Source organism: Bombina bombina, chromosome 7 (assembly GCF_027579735.1).
Source record: "Bombina bombina isolate aBomBom1 chromosome 7, aBomBom1.pri, whole genome shotgun sequence".
Taxonomy (NCBI): domain Eukaryota; kingdom Metazoa; phylum Chordata; class Amphibia; order Anura; family Bombinatoridae; genus Bombina; species Bombina bombina.
In genome coordinates, this window is record NC_069505.1 from 189,097,386 (window position 1) to 189,119,780 (window position 22,395).

General features: G+C 39.1%; 1 protein-coding gene across 2 annotated transcripts in view; it reads left to right on the forward strand.

Moving 5' to 3' along the window:
• Positions 1-22,395, forward strand: part of ANO9 (anoctamin 9) — a 233,973-nt gene that overhangs the window by 65,691 nt on the left and 145,887 nt on the right. For both annotated transcript variants that reach the window (XM_053720509.1, XM_053720508.1), the window contains exons 9-10: positions 18,916-19,050; positions 20,711-20,807. In XM_053720509.1, coding sequence (XP_053576484.1) covers positions 18,916-19,050; positions 20,711-20,807 — 232 coding nt within the window. The remainder of the gene's footprint in view (positions 1-18,915; positions 19,051-20,710; positions 20,808-22,395) is intronic.

Below are 22,395 nucleotides of genomic sequence, written 5' to 3' on the forward strand. Positions count from 1 at the left end.
CTGTATTTTGCATTGCATATCTGGGTGTGTCTCTGGGTTACAGGGGGGTATTTTAGGGAGATGGTGGCCCTGTATTTTGCATTGTACTTCTGGGAGTTTCTCTGTGTTACAGGGAGATGGTGGCCCTGTATTTTGCATTGTACTTCTGGGAGTTTCTCTGTGTTACAGGGAGATGGTGGCCCTGTATTTTGCATTGTACTTCTGGGAGTTTCTCTGTGTTACAGGGAGAAGGTGGCCCTGTATTTTGCATTGTACTTCTGGGTGTTTCTCTGTGTTACAGGGGGGTATTTTAGGGAGATGGTGGCCCTGTATTTTGCATTGCATATCTGGGTGTGTCTCTGGGTTACAGGGGGGTATTTTAGGGAGAAGTTGGCCCTGTATTTTGCATTGCATATCTGGGTGTGTCTCTGTGTTGCAGGGGGTATTTCTAGGAAAGATGGCCCTGTATTTTGCATTGCACATCTGGGTTTTTATCTGTGTTACAGGGGGTATTTTAGGGAGATGGTGGCCCTGTATTTTGCATTGCATATCTGGGTGTTTCTCTGGGTTACAGGGGGGTATTTTAGGGAGATGGTGGCCCTGTATTTTGCATTGCACATCTGGGTGTGTCTCTGTTGCAGGGGGATTTCAGGGAGAAGGTGGCCCTGTATTTCTTTCATGTAAGTGGTAAGAGTCCATGAGCTAGTGACGTATGGGATATACATTCCTACTAGGAGGGGGCAAAGTTACCCAAACCTCAAAATGCCTATAAATACACCTCCTACCTCACTCATACCTTAGTTTTACAAACTTTGCCTCCTTGTGGAGGTGGTGAAGGAAGATGTGCTTGATTTTTCTTCTGTGATATGCGCTTCTAAGCCTATTGAAGCCCAGTTCCTCTCAAAGTACAGTGTTTGCCTGAGGGATGTGAAGGTAGTATTGCCTGATGAGTGATGACGCCATTTTTTCACCTATGGGAAAATTTATTCTAGGGCTCTCTGTAATCTGTCGCAGAGATTCCTCTCTGCCTCCCTTTACAGATCGACATTATATTCCTCTACCATTACCTCTGCTGATATGTTTCAGCACTTGTTTGGCTGTCTGCTATATGTGGATAGGTGTCTTCTGGTAAATATATATATATATATATATATATATATATATATATATATATATATATATATATATATATATATTTTTTTTTTAAGACACTCTCAGCTATGTTTGGCACTTTATCTTATAACGTTTTAAATGTATGTTGTATATGTTTCCCATGAGTCAGGTCTGTATATTTCTTTCATGTAATTGGCAAGAATCCATGAGCTAGTGACGTATGGGATATACATTCCTACCAGGAGGGGCAAAGTTTCCCAAACTTCAAAATGCCTATAAATACACCCCTCACCACACCCACAATTCAGTTTTACAAACTTTGCCTCCCATGGAGGTGGTGAAGTAAGTTTGTGCTAGATTTCAACGTTGATATGCGCTTCGCAGCAGGCTGAAGCCCGGTTTTCCTCTCAGAGTGCAGTGAATGTCAGAGGGATGTGAAGAGAGTATTGCTTATTTGAATACCATGGTTTTCCTCTAGGGGATCTATTTCATAGGTTCTCTGTTATCGGTCGTAGAGATTTCTTCTCCTACCTCCCTTTTCAGATCGACAATATACTTATATACCATTACCTCTACTGATTCTTGTTTCAGTACTGGTTTCGCTATCTTCTATATGTAGATGAGTGTCTTAGGGTAAGTAAGTCTTATTTCTATTCATGACACTCTAAGCTATGGTTGGGCACTTTCTATGTAAAGTTCTAAATATATGTTTTAAACTTGTATTTGCCATGATTCAGGATAATCAGTATTCCTTCTTTCAGACTGTCAGTTTCATTTTTTTGGGAAAATGCATATGAATTATATTTTTTCTTACCTTAAAATTTTCAATTTTCAATTGACTTTTTTTCTAAATTGCGGGCTGTTAGGCTCGCGGGTGCAGAAAATGCTTCAATTTATTGCGTCATTCTTGGCGTGAGACTTTTTGGCGCAAAAATTTTGTCATTTCCGCCGGAAGTTTTCACGTGGTTGCGTCATTTTTTACGTATGTGTATTGCGGACGTTTTTGGCGCCAAAAAATATGGGCGTCATTCTTGGCACCAAAAAAATGTGGGCGTTATACTTGGCGCAAAATATGTGGGCGTCATTCTTGGCGCCAGTTTTTTTCACATTATTTCAGTCTCACTTTTTAGTTGCTTCTGGTTTCTAGAGGCTTGTTTTGCTTTGCATTTTTTCCCATTTCTGAAACTGCCATTTAAGGAATTTGATAATTTTGCTTTATATGTTGTTTTTTCTATTACATATTGCAAGATGTCACTACCTAACCCTGGATCAGAATCTACTTCTGGAAAGACGCTGCCTGATGTCGGTTCTACCAAAGCTAAGTGCATTTGTTGTAAACTTTTGGTAACTGTTCCTCCGGCTGTAGTTTGTGTTAGTTGTCATGATAAACTATCAAACGCAGATAATATTTCCATTAGTAATAATCCATTACCTTTTGTTGTTCCTTCAACATCTAATGTTCAGGATGTTTCTGTTAATGTAAAATAATTTGTTTCTAATTCTATTCGGAAGGCTCTGTCTGTTATTCCTCCTTCCAGTAAACGTAAAAGGTCTTTTAAAACTTCTCATATTTCAGATGAATTTTTAAGTGACTGCCATCATTCTGACTTATCTATTTCTGATGAGGATCTATCTGGTTCAGAAGATTCTGCCTCAGATATTGACACTGATAAATCTTCATATTTGTTTAAGATGGAGTTTATTCGTTCTTTACTTAAAGAAGTGTTGATTGCATTAGATATGGAGGAGTCTAGTCCTCTTGATATTAAAACTAATAAGCATTTAAATTCAGTTTTTAAACCTCATGTAGTTATTCCAGAAGTTTTTCCAGTTCCTGATGCTATTTCAGAAGTAATTTATAGGGAATGGAATAGTCTGGGTACTTCATTTACTCCTTCTCCAAGGTTTAAGAATTTGTACCCTTTGCCATCTGATAGATTAGAGTTTTGGGAAAAAATCCCCAAAGTTGATGGGGCTATCTCTACTCTTGCTAAACGTACTACTATTCCTACGGCAGATAGTAACAAGTGTCAGACCATAATGCTTATGGCATTGTTAAACTTCTTCAACATGCTAATAACTTTGTTTGTGATGCCATTTTCGATATCATTAGAATTGATGTCAGGTATATGTCTTTAGCTATTTTAGCTAGAAGAGCTTTATGGCTTAAGTCTTGGAATGCAGATATGACTTCTAAGTCAACGTTGCTTTCTCTTTCTTTCCAAGGTAATACATTATTTGGTTCTCAGTTAGATTCAATAATTTCAACTGTTACTGGGGGGAAGGGAGCATTTTTGCCTCAGGACAAAAAATCTAAAGGTAAATATAGGGCTGCTAATCGTTTTCGTTCCTTTCGTCAGAATAAGGAACAAAAGCCTGACCCTTCCCCTAAAGGAACAGTTTCTGTTTGGAAACCTTCTCCAGTCTGGAATAAATCCAAGCCTTTTAGAAAGTCAAAACCAGCTCCCAAATCCGCATGAAGGTGCGGCCCTCATTCCAGCACAGCTGGTAGGGGGCAGGTTACGATTTTTCAAGGATATTTGGATCAATTCATTTCACAGTCTTTGGATTCAGAACATTGTTTCACAAGGGTACAGAATAGGTTTCAAGGTAAGACCGCCTGTGAGAAGATTTTTTCTCTCACGCATTCCAGTAAACCCAGTAAAGGCTCAGGCGTTTCTGAAATGTGTTTCAGACCTAGAGTCGGCTGGGGTAATTGTGCCAGTTCCAGTTCTGGAACGGGGTCTGGGGTTTTACTCAAATCTGTTCATTGTACCAAAGAAGGAGAATTCCTTCAGACCAGTTCTGGATCTAAAAATATTGAATCGTTATGTAAGGATACCAACATTCAAAATGGTGACTATAAGGACTATTTGCCTTTTGTTCAGCAATGGCATTATATGTCTACAATAGACTTACAGGATGCATATCTTCATATTTCTATCCATCCAGATCACTATCAGTTTCTGAGATTCTCTTTTCTAGACAAGCATTACCAGTTTGTTGCTCTTCCGTTTGGCCTAGCAACAGCTCCAAGGATCTTTTCAAAGGTTCTCGGTGCCCTTCTCTCTGTAATCAGAGAACAGGGTATTGCGGTATTTGCTTATTTGGATGATATCTTGGTACTTGCTCAGTCTTTACATTCTGCAGAATCTCATACGAATCAACTTGTGTTGTTTCTTCAAAGACATGGTTGGATGATCAATTTACCAAAGAGTTCCTTGATTCCTCAGACAAGGGTAACCTTTTTGGGTTTCCAAATAGATTCAGTGTCCATGACTCTGTCTCTAACAGAAAAGAGACGTCTGAAATTAGTTTCAGCTTGTCGAAACCTTCAGTCTCAATCATTCCCTTCGGTAGCTTTGTGCATGGAAATTCTAGGTCTCATGACTGCTGCATCGGACGCGATCCCTTTTGCTCGTTTTCACATGAGACCTCTCCAGCTTTGTATGCTGAACCAATGGTGCAGGGATTATACAAAGATATCACAATTAATATCCTTAAATCCCAATGTTCGATCTTCTCTGACTTGGTGGTTGGATCACCATTGTTTAATTCAATGGGCCTCTTTTGTTCGTCCAACCTGGACTGTGATCTCAACAGATGCAAGTCTTTCAGGTTGGGGAGCTGTATGGGGATCTCTGACAGCGCAGGGGGTTTGGGAATCTCAGGGGGCGAGATTACCAATCAACATTTTTGAACTCCATGCGATTTTCAGAGCTCTTCAGTTCTGGCCTCTTCTGAAGAGAGAATCGTTTATTTGTTTTCAGACAGAAAATGTCACAACCGTGGCATATGTCAATCATCAAGGGGGGACTCAGGCTATGAAAGAAGTATCTCGTATACTTGTATGGGCGGAATCCAGCTCCTGTCTATTTTCTGCGGTTCACATCCCAGGTATAGACAATTGGGAAGCGGATTATCTCAGTCGCCAGACTTTACATCCGGGCAAATGGTCTTCTCACCCAGAGGTATTTCTTCAGATTGTTCAAATAGATCTGATGGCCTCTCATCTAAACAAGAAACTTCCCAGGTATCTGTCCAGATCCAGGGATCCTCAGGCGGGAACGATGGACGCGTTGTCACTTCCTTGGAATTATCAACCTGCTTATATCTTTCTGCCTCTAGTTCTTCTTCCAAAAGTGATTTACAAAATCCTAATGGAGCATTCGTTTGTACTGCTGGTGGCTCCAGCATGGCCACACAGGTTTTGGTATGCGGATCTCGTTCGGATGGCCAGTTGCCAACCTTGGACAATTCCGTTCAGTTGCCAACCTTGGACCTTCTATCTGAAGGCCCATTTTTCCATCAGGATCTCAAATGATTAAATATGAAGGTATGGAGATTGAACGCTTAATACTTAGCCATAGAGGTTTCTCTGATTCAGTGATTAATACTATGTTACAGGCTCGTAAATCTGTGTCTAGAAAGATCTATTACCGAGTTTGGAAGACTTACATTTCTTGGTGTTCTTCACATAAATTCTCTTGGCATTCTTTTAGAATTCCTAGACTTTTACAGTTTCTTCAGGATGGTTTGGAAAAAGGTTTGTCTGCAAGTTCCTTGGAAGGACAAATCTCTGCTCTTTCTGTTCTTTTTCACAGAAATATTGCTAATCATCCTGATATTCATTGTTTTGTACAGGCTTTGGTTCGTATTAAGCCTGTCATTAAGTCAATTTCTCCTCCTTGGAGTCTTAATTTGGTTCTGAGGGCTTTACAGGCTCCTTCGTTTGAACCTATGCATTCTCTGGATATTAAATTACTTTCTTGGAAAGTTTTATTTCTTTTGGCCATCTTTTCTGCTAGAAGAGTTTCTGAGTTATCTGCTCTTTCTTGTGAATCTCCTTTTCTAATTTTTCATCAGGATAAGGCGGTGTTGCGGACTTCATTTCATTTTTTACCTAAAGTTGTGAATTCTAACAACATTAGTAGAGAAATTGTTGTCCCTTCTTTGTGTCCTAATCCTAAGAATTCTCTGGAGAGATCTTTACATTCTTTGGATGTAGTTAGAGCTTTGAAATATTATGTTGAAGCTACTAAAGATTTCAGGAAGACTTCTAGTCTATTTGTTGTCTTTTCTGGTTCTAGGAAAGGTCAGAAGGTTTCTGCCATTTCTTTGGCATCTTGGTTAAAGTCTTTGATTCATCATGCTTATGTGGAGTCGGGTAAATCCCCGCCTCAAAGGATTACGGCTCATTCTACTAGGTCAGTTCCTACTTCCTGGGCTTTTAAGAATGAAGCTTCTGTTGATCAGATTTGCAAAGCAGCAACTTGGTCTTCTTTGCATACTTTTACTAAATTCTACCATTTTGATGTTTTTTCTTCTTCTGAAACAGTTTTTGGTAGAAAAGTACTTCAGGCAGCTGTTTCAGTTTGATTCTTCTGCTTATAATTTCAGTTTTTTTCATTTTAAGATTAAAACTTTTTGATTTGGGGTATGGATTATTTTTTCAGCGGAATTGGCTGTCTTTATTTAATCCCTCCCTCTCTAGTGACTCTTGCGTGGAAGTTCCACATCTTGGGTATCTGCTATCCCATACGTCACTAGCTCATGGACTCTTGCCAATTACATGAAATAAAACATAATTTATGTAAGAACTTACCTGATAAATTCATTTCTTTCATATTGGCAAGAGTCCATGAGGCCCACCCTTTTTGTGGTGGTTATGATTTTTTTGTATAAAGCACAATTATTCCAATTCCTTGTTTGATGCTTTCGCTCCTTTCTTATCACCCCACTTCTTGGTTATTCGTTAAACTGAATTGTGGGTGTGGTGAGGGGTGTATTTATAGGCATTTTGAGGTTTGGGAAACTTTGCCCTTCCTGGTAGGAATGTATATCCCATACGTCACTAGCTCATGGACTCTTGCCAATATGAAAGAAATGAATTTATCAGGTAAGTTCTTACATAAATTATGTTTTCCCTTTGCAGTCTAAACAGTTTCTGTTTGGGAATTATGTTTATGGAAGTTTTTAGGCTTACCTGGGGTTCCAGTTGATTATAACTTAAAGTCTGTTTTTTTCCAAAAAATTTGTGGGCTTAGGCTCGCGATGATGCAGAATCGTACTTTTTATTGCGACATTTATGGCGCAAAGATTTTTGGCATGAAGTTGCGTCTGCCATGACGCAAATCGAATCATGTCATTTCTTGCAAGTTTTTTTTGGTGCAAAGTCACGCCTGTTATGATTCGCGTCATTTATCTTTGGCACCAAAAGTTTTTTGCTCTGCATTTGCGCCATTTTTGGCGCCTTAAATTTATTATGCCTCTCCCCCTTTTTGCTCTCTGCTCTCGTTTGATCTTAGAGGGCTAGGTTTCTTTCTTTTTCTTTTATCATAAGCATTTCTTCCCATTCCTGAAACTGCTATTTGAGGAAATTGGATATTTTGTTTAAATGTTAATTTTTCTTTTTTGTTACATTTTGCAAGATGTCTCAGACTGATCCTGCCTCTGATGTTACTGTAGGAACTAAGCTGCCTGAACACAATTCTCCCAAAGCTAAGTGTGTATGTTGTAAATTAGCTGATCTTACTTCTTCAGCTCAAATATATGGTGCTTGTTATGAAAAACTATTACATGCTGATAATGTTTCTATAAGTACAAATATATCTACTGTTAAACCTTCACAGTCTAATGTACATAATATTCCTGTCGATATTAAAGATTATATTGCTACAGCCATAGAGAAGGCTATGACTGCTATTCCGCCTTCAAATAAACGTAAAAGGTCTCTCCTTACTTCTCATAAATCTGATGAATCCTGTATTGATCATCAGCATACTGAAGTATCTTCTGCTGATGATTTCTCTGGCTCAGAGGATCCTACTTCAGAGTCTGAAATTGATAAATCAACCTTTCTTTTTAAGATTGAATATATTCGTTCTTTATTAAAGGAAGTATTGTTTACTTTGGGTATTGAGGAATCTAGTCTTCTTGATAATAAGAATAGCAAACGTTTAAATTCTGTTTTTAAAACTTTTGAGGTTACTTCTGAAGCTATCTCTCATATGATTACTAAGGATTGGTATAAACTTGGTGCTTCTTTTAACCCTTCTTCTAGGTTTAAAGAGTTATATCCTTTACCTGTGGGTAATTTTGGGAAAGTCCCTAAGGTTGATAGGTCTATTTCTACTTTGGCCAACCGTACTGCTATTCCTATGGAAGATAGTACTTCTTTTAAGGATCCTTTAGATAGGAAGATTGAATCTTATCTTAGGAAAGCATATTTGCTTACTGGCTATAGTCTTAGACCTGCCATTTCTATGGCTGATGTTGCTGCTGCTTCAACTTTTTGGTTGGACAGTTTGGCTCAACAGTTGATAGATCCTGAATTGTCTAGCATTGTTCTTTTACTTCAACATACTAATTATTTTATTTGTGACGCTATATTTGATGTCATTAAGACTGATATTAAATCGATGTCCTTAGCTATTCTTGCTAGAAAAGCTTTATGGCTTAAATCATGGAATGCTGATATGGTGTCTGAATCTAGATTACTTTCTTTATCATTTCAGGGTAGTAATTTATTTGGTTCTCAATTGTATTCTATTATCTCCACTATCACCGGGGGAAAGGGAGTTTCTTTCATGTAATTGGCAAGAGTCCATGAGCTAGTGACGTATGAGCTATACAATCCTACCAGGAGGGGCAAAGTTTCCAAAACCTCAAAATGCCTATAAATACACCCCTCACCACACCCACAATTCAGTTTTACAAACTTTGCCTCCTATGAAGGTGGTGAAGTAAGTTTATGCTAAGATTTCTACGTTGACATGCGCTTCTCAGCTTTTGTTGAAGCCCTATTCCTCTGAGTACAGCGAATGTCAGAGAGATGTGAAGAGAGTATCACCTATTAAATGCAATGATTTTCCTAACGGGGGTCTATTTCATAGGTTCTCTGTTATCAGTCATAGAGATTCATCTCCTACCTCCCTTTTCAGATCGACGATACACTCTCATATACCATTACTTCTACTGATAACTGTTTCAGTACTGGTTTGGCTATCTGCTCTATGTGGATGGGTGTCTTTTTTGGAAAGTATGTTTTTTATTACTTAAGACACCCCAGCTATGATCTGGCACTTTATGCATTTATATAAAGTTCTAAATATATATATTGTACTTATATTTGCCATGAGTCAGGTTCATATATTTCCTTGTGCAGACTGTCATTTTCATATTTGGGAAATAAACATATTAAGAAATATTTTTTTCTTACCTGGGGTTTAGTCTTTTTTTCAAATTGTCTATTTTTTTCTTACAAATTGCGGGCAGCATTAGGCTCGCGGGTGCGCCAAATGCTAGACTTTATTGCGTCATTCTTGGCACGAGAATTTTTTTGGTGCGAAAAGTACGTCCGTTGACGCAAGTTCGTAATTTCTGGCGTCGTAGTTGACGCGGAAGCCTTTCACATGGTTGCATCGTTAGTGACGCAAGTGTGTCATTTCCGGATATTGACATTTTCTCTTACGTTGTGCATCATACTTGGCGCCAAATTTTTCATTAATTTTATACCCCATTGCTGTTTGCCTCTTGCCTTTCTCTATGTCAGAGGGCTATGCTCTTTGCTTTTTTCCCATTCCTGAAACTGTCATATAAGGAAATTAAGAATGTTGCTTTATATGTTGTTTTTTCTTTTACATTTTGCAAGATGTCTCAATCTGATCCTGCCTCAGAAGTATCTGTTGGAACTTTGCTGCCTGACATCGGTTCTACCAAAGCTAAGTGCATTTGTTGTAAGATTGTGGAAATTATATCTCTGAATGTCATTTGTAATAGTTGTCATGATAAACTTTTACATGCAGAGAATGTATCCTTCAGTAATAGTACATTGCCAGTTGCAGTTCCTTCAACTTCTAATGTACATGATATTCCTATGAATTTTAAAGAATTTGTTACTGATTCTATTCAGAAGGCTTTGTCTGCATTTCCGCCTTCTAATAAACGTAAAAGGTCTTTTAAAACTTCTCATTCAGTTGATGAAATTTCAAATGACCGACAATATAATGATTTATCCTCCTCTGATGAGGATCTATCTGATTCAGAAGATCCCTCCTCAGATATTGACACTGACAAATCTACTTATTTGTTTAAAATAGAGTATATTCGTTCTTTGTTAAATGAAGTGTTAATTACTTTGGATATTGAGGAAGCTAGTCCTCTTGACATTAAGACTAGTATACGTTTAAATGCTGTTTTTAAACCTCCTGTGGTTACTCCAGAGGTTTTTCCAATTCCTGATGCTATTTCTGATATGATTTCTAAGGAATGGAATAAGCCAGGTACTCCTTTTATTCCTTCTTCAAGGTTTAAAAAATTATATCCTTTACCAGCAATGTCTATAGAGTTTTGGGTGAAAAGTCCCCAAAGTTGATGGAGCTATTTCTACTCTTGCTATACGTACCACTATTCCTATGGAAGATAGTACTACATTTAAAGATCCTTTAGATAGGAAACTTGAATCCTATCTAAGGAAAGCCTATTTATTTTCAGGTCATCTTCTCAGGCCTGCAATTTCTTTGGCTGATGTTGCAGCTGCATCAACTTTTTGGTTGGAGAATTTAGCGCAACAAGAATTGGATTCTGACATATCTATCATTGTTCACTTACTGCAACATGCTAATCATTTTATTTGTGATGCCATTTTTGATATTATCAAAATTGATGTTAGATCCATGTCTTTAGCTATTTTAGCTAGAAGAGCTTTATGGCTTAAATCTTGGAATGCTGATGACATCTAAATCTAGATTATTATCTCTTTCTTTCTTTCCAAGGTAGTAATTTATTTGGTTCTCATTTGGATTCTATTATTTCAACTGTTACTGGAGGAAAGGGTTTTTTTCTGCCTCAGGATAAAAAAACCTAAGGGTAGATCTAAGGCTTCTAACCGTTTTCGTTCCTTTCGTCAAAATAAAGAACAAAAATCTAATCCTTCCACCAAGGAATCTGTTTCCAATTGGAAGCCTTCCTCAAATTGGAATAAATCCAAGCCTTTTAAAAAAACAAAGTCAGCCCCTAAGTCCGCATGAAGGTGCGGCCCTCATTCCAACTCAGCTGGTAGGGGCAGATTAAGGTTTTTCAAGGATATTTGGATAAATTCTGTCCAAAATCAATGGATTCAGAGCATTGTCTCTCAAGGGTATTGAATAGGATTCAGAGTAAGACCTCCTGTGAAAGGATTTTTTCTCTCATATATCCCAGCAAATCCAGTAAAAGCTCAGGTTTTTCTGAAGTGTGTTTCAGACCTGGAGTCTTCAGGGGTAATCATACTGGTTCCTTTTCAGGAACAAGGTCTGGGGTTTTATTTAAATCTATTCATTGTCCCAAAGAAGGAAAATTCATTCAGACCAGTTCTGGATCTGAAAATTTTGAATCGTTATGTAAGAGTACCAACTTTCAAGATGGTGACTATAAGGACTATTCTGCCTTTTGTTCAGCAAGGACATTATGTCTACAATAGACTTGCAGGATGCATACCTTCATATTTCGATTCATCCAGAACATTATCAGTTCCTGAGATTCTCTATTCTAGACGAGCATTACCAATTTGTTGCTCTTCCATTTGGCCTAGCAACAGCTCCAATAGTCTTTTCAAAGGTTCTAGGTGCCCTACTCTCTGTAATCCGAGAGCAAGGTATTGCAGTGTTTTCTTATTTGGATGATATCTTGGTACTAGCTCAGTCTTTACATTCTGCAGAATCTCACATGAATCAACTAGTGTTGTTTCTTCAAAAACATGGTTGGAGGATCAATTTACCAAAAAGTTTCTTGATTCCTCACACAAGGGTCAACTTTTTTAGGTTTCCAGATAGATTCAGTGTCCATGACTCTGTCTCTAACAGACAAGAGACGTTTGAAATTGATCTTCAGTCTGTCATTCCCTTCAGTGGCTATGTGCATGGAAATTTTAGGCCTCATGACTGCAGCATCGGACGCGATTCCTTTTGCTTGTTTTCACATGAGACCTCTACAGCTTTGTATGCTGAATCAATGGTGCAGGGATTATACAAAGATATCACAGTTAATATCCTTAAATCCCAATGTTCAACACTCTCTGACGTGGTGGTTAAATCACCAGCGTTTAGTTCAAGGGGCTTCCTTTGTTCTGCCAACCTGGACAGTGATCACTACAGATGCAAGTCTTTCAGGTTGGGGAGCTGTTTGGGGATCTTTGACAGCACAAGGGGTTTGGAAATCTCAAGAGGCGAGATTACCAATCAATATTTTAGAACTCCGTGCAATTCTCAGAGCTCTTCAGTTTTGGCCTCTGTTGAGAGAACCGTTCATTTGCTTTCAGACAGACAATATCACAACTGTGGCATATGTCAATCATCAGGGTGGGACTCACAGTCCCCAAGCTATGAAAGAAGTATCTCGGATACTTGTTTGGGCGGAATCCAGCTCCTGTCTAATCTCTGTGGCGCATATCCCAGGTGTAGACAATTGGGAGGCAGATTATTTCAGCCGTCAGACTTTACATCCAGGGGAGTGGTCTCTCCATCCAGATGTGTTTTCCCAGATTGTTCAGATATGGGGTCTTCCAGAGATAGATCTCATGTCCTCTCATCTAGACAAGAAACTTCCCAGATACCTGTCCAGGTCAAGGGATGTTCAGGCGGAAGCAGTGGATGCGCTGACACTACCTTGGTGTTATCATCCTGCTTACATTTTCCCGCCTCTAGTTCTTCTTCCAAGAGTGATATCCAAAATCATCATGGAACAATTGTTTGTGTTGCTGGTGGGTCCAGCATGGCCACACAGGTTTTGGTATGCGGATCTTGTACGGATGTCCAGTTGCCAACCGTTAAGGTCGGACCTACTGTCTCAAGGTCCGTTTTTCCATCAGGATCTCAAATCATTAAATTTGAAGGTATGGAAATTGAACGCTTAGTATAGAGGTTTCTCTGACTCTGTGATTACTACTATGTTACAAGCTTGTAAATCTGTCTCTAGAAAGATTTATTATAGAGTTTGGAAGACTTACATTTCATGGTGTTCTTCTCATAAATTCTCTTGGCATTCTTTTAGAATCCATAGAATTTTACAGTTTCTTCAGGATGGTTTGGATAAGGGTTTGTCTGCAAGTTCCTTGAAGGGACAAATCTCTGCTCTTTCTGTTTTATTTCACAGAAAGATTGCTAAACTTCCTGATATTCACGGTTTTGTACAGGCTTTAGTTCGTATTAAGCTCGTCATTAAATCAATTTCTCCTCCTTGGAGTCTTAATTTGGTTTTGAAGGCATTACAGGTCCCTCCATTTGAGCCTATGCATTCTTTGGACATTAAACTACTTTCTTGGAAAGTGTTGTTCCTTTTGGCCATCTCTTCTGCTAGAAGAGTTTCTGAGCTATCTGCTCTTTCTTGTGAATCTCCTTTTCTGATTTTTCATCAGGATAAGGCGGTTTTGCGGACTTCATTTAAATTTTTGCCTAAAGTTGTGAATTCTAACAACATTAGTAGAGAAATTGTTGTCCCTTCCTTGTGTCCTAATCCTAAGAATTCTTTGGAATGATACTTACATTCTTTGGATGTGGTGAGAACTTTGAAATATTATGTTGAAGCTACTAAAGATTTCAGGAAGACTTCCTGTCTATTTGTTATATTTTCTGGTCCTAGGAAAGGTCAGAAGGCCTCTGCTATTTCCTTGGCTTCTTGGTTAAAGCTTTTGATTCATCAAGCTTATTTGGAGTCGGGTCAGGCCCCGCCTCAGAGAATTACAGCTCATTCTACTAGATCAGTCTCCACTTCGTGGGCTTTTAAGAATTAAGCTTCAGTTGATCAGATTTGCAAAGCGGCAACTTGGTCCTCTTTGCATACATTTACTAAATTCTACCATTTATTTGCTTCTTCGGAAGCAGTTTTTGATAGAAAAGTTCTTCAGGCAGCTGTTTCAGTTTGATTCTTCTGTTTATATTTTAAGTTTTTCTTTTCATTATGAGAATATCTTATATTTTGTGTTGTGGATTATTTTTTCAGGGAGAAATGGCTGTTGTTTATTTTTATTCCTCCCTCTCTAGTGACTCTTGAGTGGAGTTCCACATCTTGGGTATTGATATCCCATACGTCATTAGCTCATGGACTCTTGCCAATTACATGAAAGAAAACATCATTTATGTAAGAAGTTACCCGATAAATTAATTTCTTTCATATTGGCAAGAGTCCATGAGGCCCACCCTTTTTATGGTGGTTATGATTTTTTTTGTATAAAGCACAATTATTTCAAAATTCCTTTGTTGATGCTCTTTACTCCTTTCTTTATCACCCCACTTCTTGGCTATTCATTAAACTGAATTGTGGGTGTGGTGAGGAGTGTATTTATAGGCATTTTGAGATTTGGGAAACTTCGCCCCTCCTAGTAGGATTGTATATCCCATACGTCACTAGCTCATGGACTCTTGCCAATATGAAAGAAATGGATTTATCAGGTAAATTCTTACATAAATTATGTTTTTTCTACCCCAAGATAAGAAATCTAAGGGTAAATTCAAAGCTTGCAATCTTTTTCGTTCCTTTCGTCAGAATAGACAACAAAAACCTCTCCTTCCCCTAAGGCCCCTGGCTCTAATTGGAGACCATCTCCGAATTGGAATAAATCCAAGCCTTTCAAAAAACCTAATCTAGCCCCTAAGACTGCATGAAGGTGCGGCCCTCAAACCAGTTAAACTGGTGGGGGGTAGATTGAAATTATTTCAACACATTTGGACAGTCTCTGTTCAAAACGAGTGGATTCAGAATATTGTTTCTCAGGGGTATCGAAGAGGTTTCAGAATAAGACCTCCCATGGGAAGATTCTAAATGTTTCAACAAACCATGTGAAGGCTCAGGCTTTTTGGAATGCGTTTCAAGGTTGGAGCTTTCAGGGGTGATTGTTCCAGTTCCTCTGCAGGAACGGGGTTTGTTTTTTTATTCAAATCTATTCATTGTCCCAAAGAAAGAAGTTTCGTTCAGACCAATTCTGGATCTGAAATTTCTAAATTGTTTTGCAAGAGTCCCAACTTTCAAGATCGTGACTATAAGGACTAATTCTGCCTTTTGTTCAGCAAGGTCATTTCATGTCCACAATAGACTTACAGGACGCTTATCTTCATATTCCGATTCATCCAGACCACTATAGTTTTTTGAGATTCTCTTTTATAGACAAGCATGACCAATTTGTCGCTCTTCCATTTGGCCTAGCGACAGCTCCGAGAATCTTTTCAAAAGTTCTCGGTGCCCTTCTATCTGTAATCAGAGAGCAGGGTATTGTGGTGTTTCCTTATTTGGATGATATCTTGGTACTAGCTCAATCTTTTCATTTAGCAGAATCTCACACGAAACAACTAGTGTGGTTTCTTCAAAGATATGGTTGGATGATTAATTTACAAAAGAGTTTCTGGATTCCTCAGACAAGGGTCACCTTTTTAGGTTTCCAGATAGATTCAGTGTCCGTGACTCTTTCTCTGACAGACAAGAGACGAATGAAGTTTGTTTTAGCTTGTCTAAACCTTCAGTCTCTATCATTCCCTTCAGTGGTTATGTGCATGGAAGTTTTAGGTCTCATGACTGCAGCATCAGACGCAATCCTCTTTGCTCATTTTCATATGAGGCCTCTACAGCTTTGCATGTTGCACCAATGGTGCAGGGATTATACTCCAATATCACAACTGATATACTTAAATCCCAGCACTCAACTCTCTCTGACTTGGTGTTTGGACCATCCCCTTGTTATTCAAGGAGCATAATTTGTTAATCCTACCTGGACTGTGATCACAACAGATGCAATTCTTACAGGTTGGGGAGCTGTCTGGGGGTCTCTGACAGCGCAAGGGGTTTGGAAACCTCAAGAGTGGAGGTTACCAATCAATATATTAGAACTCTGTGCTATTTTCAGAGCTCTTCAGGTGTGGCCTCTATTGAAGAGAGAACTTTACATTCGTTTTCAAACAGACTATATCACAACAGTGGCATATGTCAATCATCAAGGAGGGACTCGCAGTCCTTCAGCAATAAAAGAAGTATCTTGGATAGTTTCTTGGGCGGATTCCAACTCTTGACAATTGGGAAGCGGATTATCTCAGCCGTCAGACTTTACATCCGGGGGAGTGGTCTCTCCATCCACATGTGTTTTTTCATCTTGTACAGATGTTTGGTCTTCCAGAAATAGATCTGATGGCATCTCGTCTAAACAAGAAGCTTCACAGATACGTTTCCACTTCCAAGGATCCTCAGGCGGAGATGATGGATGCCTTAGCAGTTCCTTGGTTTTACCAACCTGCTTACATTTTTCCGCCTCTAGTTCTTCTTCCAAGGGTGATCTCCAAGATCATAATGGAACAATCTCATGTGTTTTTGATAGCACCAGCATGGACTCACAGGTTTTGGTATGTGGATCTTGTCTGGATGATCAGTTGCCAGCCTTGGCCACTTCCTTTAAGGCGAGACCTTCTGTCTCAAGGGCCGTTCTTCCATCAGGATCTCAAATCTAAATTTAAAGACATGGAAATTGAACGCTTAGTGCTTAGTCATAGAGGTTTCTCTGACTCAGTGATTAGCACTATGATACAGTCTCCTAAGTCTGTTTCAAGGAAAATGTATCATCAGGTTTGGAAAACCTATATTTTATGGGTTTGTCTGCAAATAGTTTGAAAGGAGAAATTTCTGCTCTTTCTGTCTTGTTTCATAGAAAGATGGCTAAACTTCCTGATATTCACCGTTTTGTTCAGGCTTTGATTCGTATCAAACCTGTTATTAAATCTATTTCTCCTCCTTGGAGTCTCAATTTGGTTTTTGCAGGCTCCTCCTTTTGAGCCTATGCATTCTTTGAATATTAAACTACTTTCTTGGAATTTGTTATTTCTTTTGGCTGTCTCTTCTGCTAGAAGAGTTTCCGAATTATCTGCTCTCTCTTGTGAGTCTCCTTATCTGATTTTCCATAAAGATAAAGCTGTTTTGCGGACTTCATTTACATTTTTACCTAAAGTTGTGAATTCTAACAACATCAATAGGGAAATTGTTGTTCTTTCCTTGTGTCCTAATCCTAAGAATACTCTTGAAAGGGCTTTACATTCTTTGGATGTGGTAAGAGCTTTGAAATATTATGTTAAGCTACTAAAGATTTTAGAAAGACTTCTAGGCTATTTTTTATTTTTTCTGTTTCCAGGAATGTTCAGAAAGCCTCTGCCTTTTCTTTGGTATCTTGGTTTGAAACTTTTGATAAATAAAGCTTATTTGGAGGCGGGGCAGTCTTCGTCTCAGAGAATTACAGCTCATTCTACTAGATCAGTTGCCACTTCTTGGGCTTTTAAGAATGAAGCTTCTGTTGATCAAATTTGCAAAGCAGCAACTTGGTCTTCTTTGCATACTTTTACTAAATTGTACCATTTTGATGTATTTGCTTCCTTGGAAGCAGCCTTTGGTAGAAAGGTTCTTCAGGCAGTTGTCTCAGTTTAATTCTAATGCCTTTTGATTTGATTTTTTTTTTTAATTTTAAGAAAACTTAATTGTTTTGGATTTAATTTCTCAGCGGTTTTAGCTGTTATTTTATCCCTCCCTCTCTATTGACTCGTGGTTTTCCACATATTATTATTATTATATCCCATACGTCACTAGCTCATGGACTCTTGCCACTTACATGAAAGAAAACATAATTTATGTAAGAACTTACCTGATGAATTCATTTCTTTCATATTGGCAAGAGTTCATGAGACCCACACTATTCTTTGTTGTTATGATTTTTTTTTGTATAAAGCACTTTTTATTTTTTCCAGTTCCTCTTTTTGTATGCTTTTTACTCCTTCTTTTACACCTCACTTCTTGGCTACACGTTAAACTAAGGTATGAGTGAGGTGGGGATGTATTTATAGGCATTTTGAGGTTTGGGAAACTTTGCCCCCTCCTGGTAGGATTGTATATCCCATACGTCACTATCTCATGAACTCTTGCGAATATGAAAGAAATGAATTTATCAGGTAAGTTCTTAGATAATTTATGTTTTTGCATTGCACATCTGGTTGTTTCTCTGTGTTGCAGGAGGTATTTCAGGGAGAAGGTGGCCCTGTATTTTGCATTGCACATCTGGTTGTTTCTGTGTTGCAGGGGGCTATTTCAGGGAGAAGGTGGGCCTGTATTTTGCATTGCACATCTGGGTGTTTGTCTGTGTTGCAGGGGGGTATTTTAGGGAGAAGGTGGCCCTGTATTTTGCATTGCACATCTGGGTGTTTCTCTGTGTTACAGGGGGGGTATTTTGGGGAGAAAGTGACCCTGTATTTTGCATCGCACATCTGGTTATTTATCTGTGTTACAGGGGGGTATTTCAGGGAGAAGGTGGCCCTGTATTATGCATTGCACATCTGGTTGTTTCTCTGTGTTGCAGGGTTTTTTTTAGGGATAAGGTGGCCCTGTATTTTGCATCACACATCTGGTTGTTTCTCTGTGTTACAGGGGGTATTTCGGGGGAGAAGGTGGCCCTTTATTTTGCATTGCATATCTGGGTGTTTCTCTGTGTTACAGGGGGGTATTTCATGGAGAAGGTGGCCCTGTATTTTGCATTGCACATCTGGGTGTGTGTGTTACAGGGGGTATTTCAGGGAGAAGGTGGTCCTGTATTTTGCATTGCACAGCTGGGTGTTTCTCTGGGTTTCAGGTGGTATTTTGGGGAGAAGGTGGCCCTGTATTTTGCATTGCACATCTGGGTGTGTGTGTTGCAGGGGTATTTTGGGGAGACGTTGACCCTGTATTTTGCATTGCACATCTGGGTGTTTCTCTGGGTTTCAGGTGGTATTTTGGGGAGACGGTGGCCCTGTATTTTGCATTGCACATCTGGATATTTTCTCTTTGTTGCAGGGGGTATTTCGGGGAAAAGGTAGCCCTGTATTTTGCGTGGCTTGGCTGGTATACCGTCATGCTTTTTCCTGCTGCTTTGGTCGGTTCTGCAGTTTTCCTGTATGGATTTGTTCACTTCAGCACCAGCCAGATCAGGTATTTGATATTTGGGCTCATTAATGCTCTGTGATTGACATTATTGCAAATGATAAACATAGGTGAGTAACAGTGAATTGGTTGTATGGTGATGGTGATTTTGGGAATAGATTGGGTAATGAGTTCTGGGAGAATTGGGACATGTGACTTGCCTGTTGGAGTTAGAGTGTGTGTGTGTGTAAAATGATTGTGTTAATGAGTTATGGTTTTTGGTAGCAGCACATATTTGTGATATGTGGATTGCTGTGTGTTTGAGGTATGTGTGTGGTGTTGGCTTTATGTGTGTTGTGGTCACTGGGTGTTAGATGTGGTATCATGTGTTGTAAGAAGAGGGTATAGGTGCTGCTATCTCTGTGTCTGGGGTACAGGTGTCTGAAGAAGAGGTTATGGGTGTTGTGATCACTGGGTGTTTGATGTGGTACAGGTGTCTGAATAAGAGCGTATGGGTGTTGTGATCACTGGGTGTTTGATGTGGTACAGGTGTCTGAAGAAGAGCATATGGGTGTTGTGATCACTGGGTGTTTGATGTGGTACAGGTGTCTGAAGAAGAGCATATGGGTGTTGTGATCACTGGGTGTTTGATGTGGTACAGGTGTCTGAAGAAGAGCATATGGGTGTTGTGATCACTGAGTGTTTGATGTGGTACAGGTGTCTGAAGAAGAGCATATGGGTGTTTGATGTGGTACAGGTGTCTGAAGAAGAGGTTATGGGTGTTTGATGCGGTACAGGTGTCTGAAGAAGAGGTTATGGGTGTTAAATGTGGTACAGGTGTCAGAAGAAGAGTGTATGGGTTTTGTGATAACTGGGTGTTAGATGTGGTACAGGTGTCTGAAGAAGAGCGTATGGGTGTTTGATGTGGTACAGGTGTCTGAAGAAGAGGTTATGGGTGTTTGATGTGGTACAAGTGTCAGAAGAAGAGCGTATGGGTGTTGTGATCACTGGTTGTTTGATGTGTTACAGGTGTCTGAAGAAGATTGTATGGGTGTTAAATGTGGTACAGGTGTCAGAAGAAGAGTGTATGGGTTTTGTGATAACTGGGTGTTAGATGTGGTACAGGTGTCTGAAGAAGAGCGTATGGGTGTTGTGATCACTGGGTGTTAGATGTGGTATCATGTGTTGTAAGAAGAGGGTATAGGTGCTGTTATCTGTGTGTCTGGGGTACAGGTGTCTGAAGAAGAGGTTATGGGTGTTGTGATCACTGGGTGTTTGATGTGGTACAGGTATCTGAAGAAGAGCGTATGGGTGTTGTGATCACTGGGTGTTAGATGTGGTATCAGGTTTTGTAAGAAAAGGTTATAGGTGCTGTGATCTGTGTGTCTGGGGAACAGGTGTCTGAAGAAGAGGTTATGGGTGTTGTGATAACTAGTTGTTTGATGTGGTACAGGTATCTGAAGAAGAGGTTATGGGTGTTTGATGTGGTACAGGTGTCTGAAGAAGAGATTATGGGTGTTTGATGTTGTACAGGTGTTGTGATAACTGGGTGTTGTGATAACTGGGTGTTTGATGTGGTACAGGTGTTAAGATAAGAGGGTGATGAAGCAGTGTGTATGAGTTTCAGATGGTCAGAGCAGCATATAACAAGGAGTAAAACAGTATTTTTTGAGGGTTGGTGCAATGTGCATCATTTGTTGAAATATAATTCTTCTCTCATTATCCTCAGCCAGGAGATATGTACAGCAAACAATACTGTCATGTGTCCTCTGTGTGACCAGAACTGCCCATACTGGCCCTTGTCAGATACATGCACCTATGCCAAGGTAAGAGCATTGTTTCTGTTAATAAATATGTTTATTCAGTGTGAATCCATCACTGGTTATGACTCTTCTTCATGACACCTTTAAAATGACTCAAGAAAAAAAAAAATCTGTGGTCTTTAATCTGCACTTGAATCCATCACTGTGACTAAAGCTTTCAAATGATGATGATTATAATAATAATAATAATAATAAAAAATACTGTGGTCATCAGAATCTACACCAGTGTTTCCCAATCACGGTCCTTACGTACCCCCAACAGCCCTGGTTTTCATTATAGCTGAACCATTGCACAGGAGAAATAATCATCTTATCAGTAACCATGGTTACTAACCAGCTCTCATCCATCAGCTGATTATTTCTCCTGTGCACTGGTTCAGCTATAATGAAAACCTGGCCTGTTGAGGGTACGTGTGGACCGCGTTTTGGAAACACTGATCTAGACCGATAATGTTATCTGTTTCTTTAAGAAGACTAACTTCATACAACCAGGAACACTCATACGTTTCCTTATAAATACAAACATTGTTCAGTAATAAACAATGTCAGTTGCTATCATCGGTACACAAAATATAGCTCCACAATGTATTTCAACAAAAAAAAACAATATAAAAGCTGCTGCCCTCATCAACCCTAGCCCATTACAACTGCCTACACTAAAAAGTACCAGTGCTATCACCAGGGGTAGAAATATCACTATAGTTTACCAGGCAGGGGAAAAAAGTTACTGGTCTACAGGGAAAAACATACTAGTCCACCCAATGATAAAGCCAAATTGTGTACTTGTCCACTGCAACTTATTGCTTATCAGGAACTAGGGCACTATACATAACCTAACAACAGCTATCTCCCTATATGATTGTTGTCTTCTAGTCTGCCGTGCACTTCCCCAGGGGCATAAGTTAGGCCTAGTGTCTATAGCGCAGGGCATGATAAACTAAATGCTCCCCCCTGAGTTTTGCACATCTGTAGTCTGCTGAGTATAGACGGTAAAGGAGTCCCTAATTCAGCTCTCTTGTAGCCTAGATGAGTATATGATCCACCATTTGAAAGCGGAGAATCTCTTCCTTCATATTGGTAGTCACAACAAGTAAATATAGGAAGGCTCTGAAACTATCCTTCTTTCTTATCCAACATTACACATACCCAGGTGACCCCTCATTGTAAATAAGATAATCTACAGTAGACATCCCTTTGTCATGTAGAACATTAGATATCAACTTTAGAGAGACAAAATGGGAGAGTGCTTAATCTGTGTCCATTTATCATCTGAGAATAATTCCTTAGGCTCATTAGACTTATTCAGTTGAAACTGAAGAGACATTTCTTTCTGACGAGATGTGATAGGGCCACTAGATGTTACATGGTTGAATTTTATGGGCAAAAATTTACAGTAAGGGAACTCTGCCACCCTTTCTGTCAAACACAAACCAGCACACACTTTTTAAGGATTGCTGCCTCTTTTTTTAGAATTATGGATCACGTGATCATATAAATATGAGACAGCATCTAATGAAGTTTTTAAATACTTGTTTTAAAACAATTTAATTGTGATTATATGTTGTTTATTTTTCATATTACTATGGCTGGG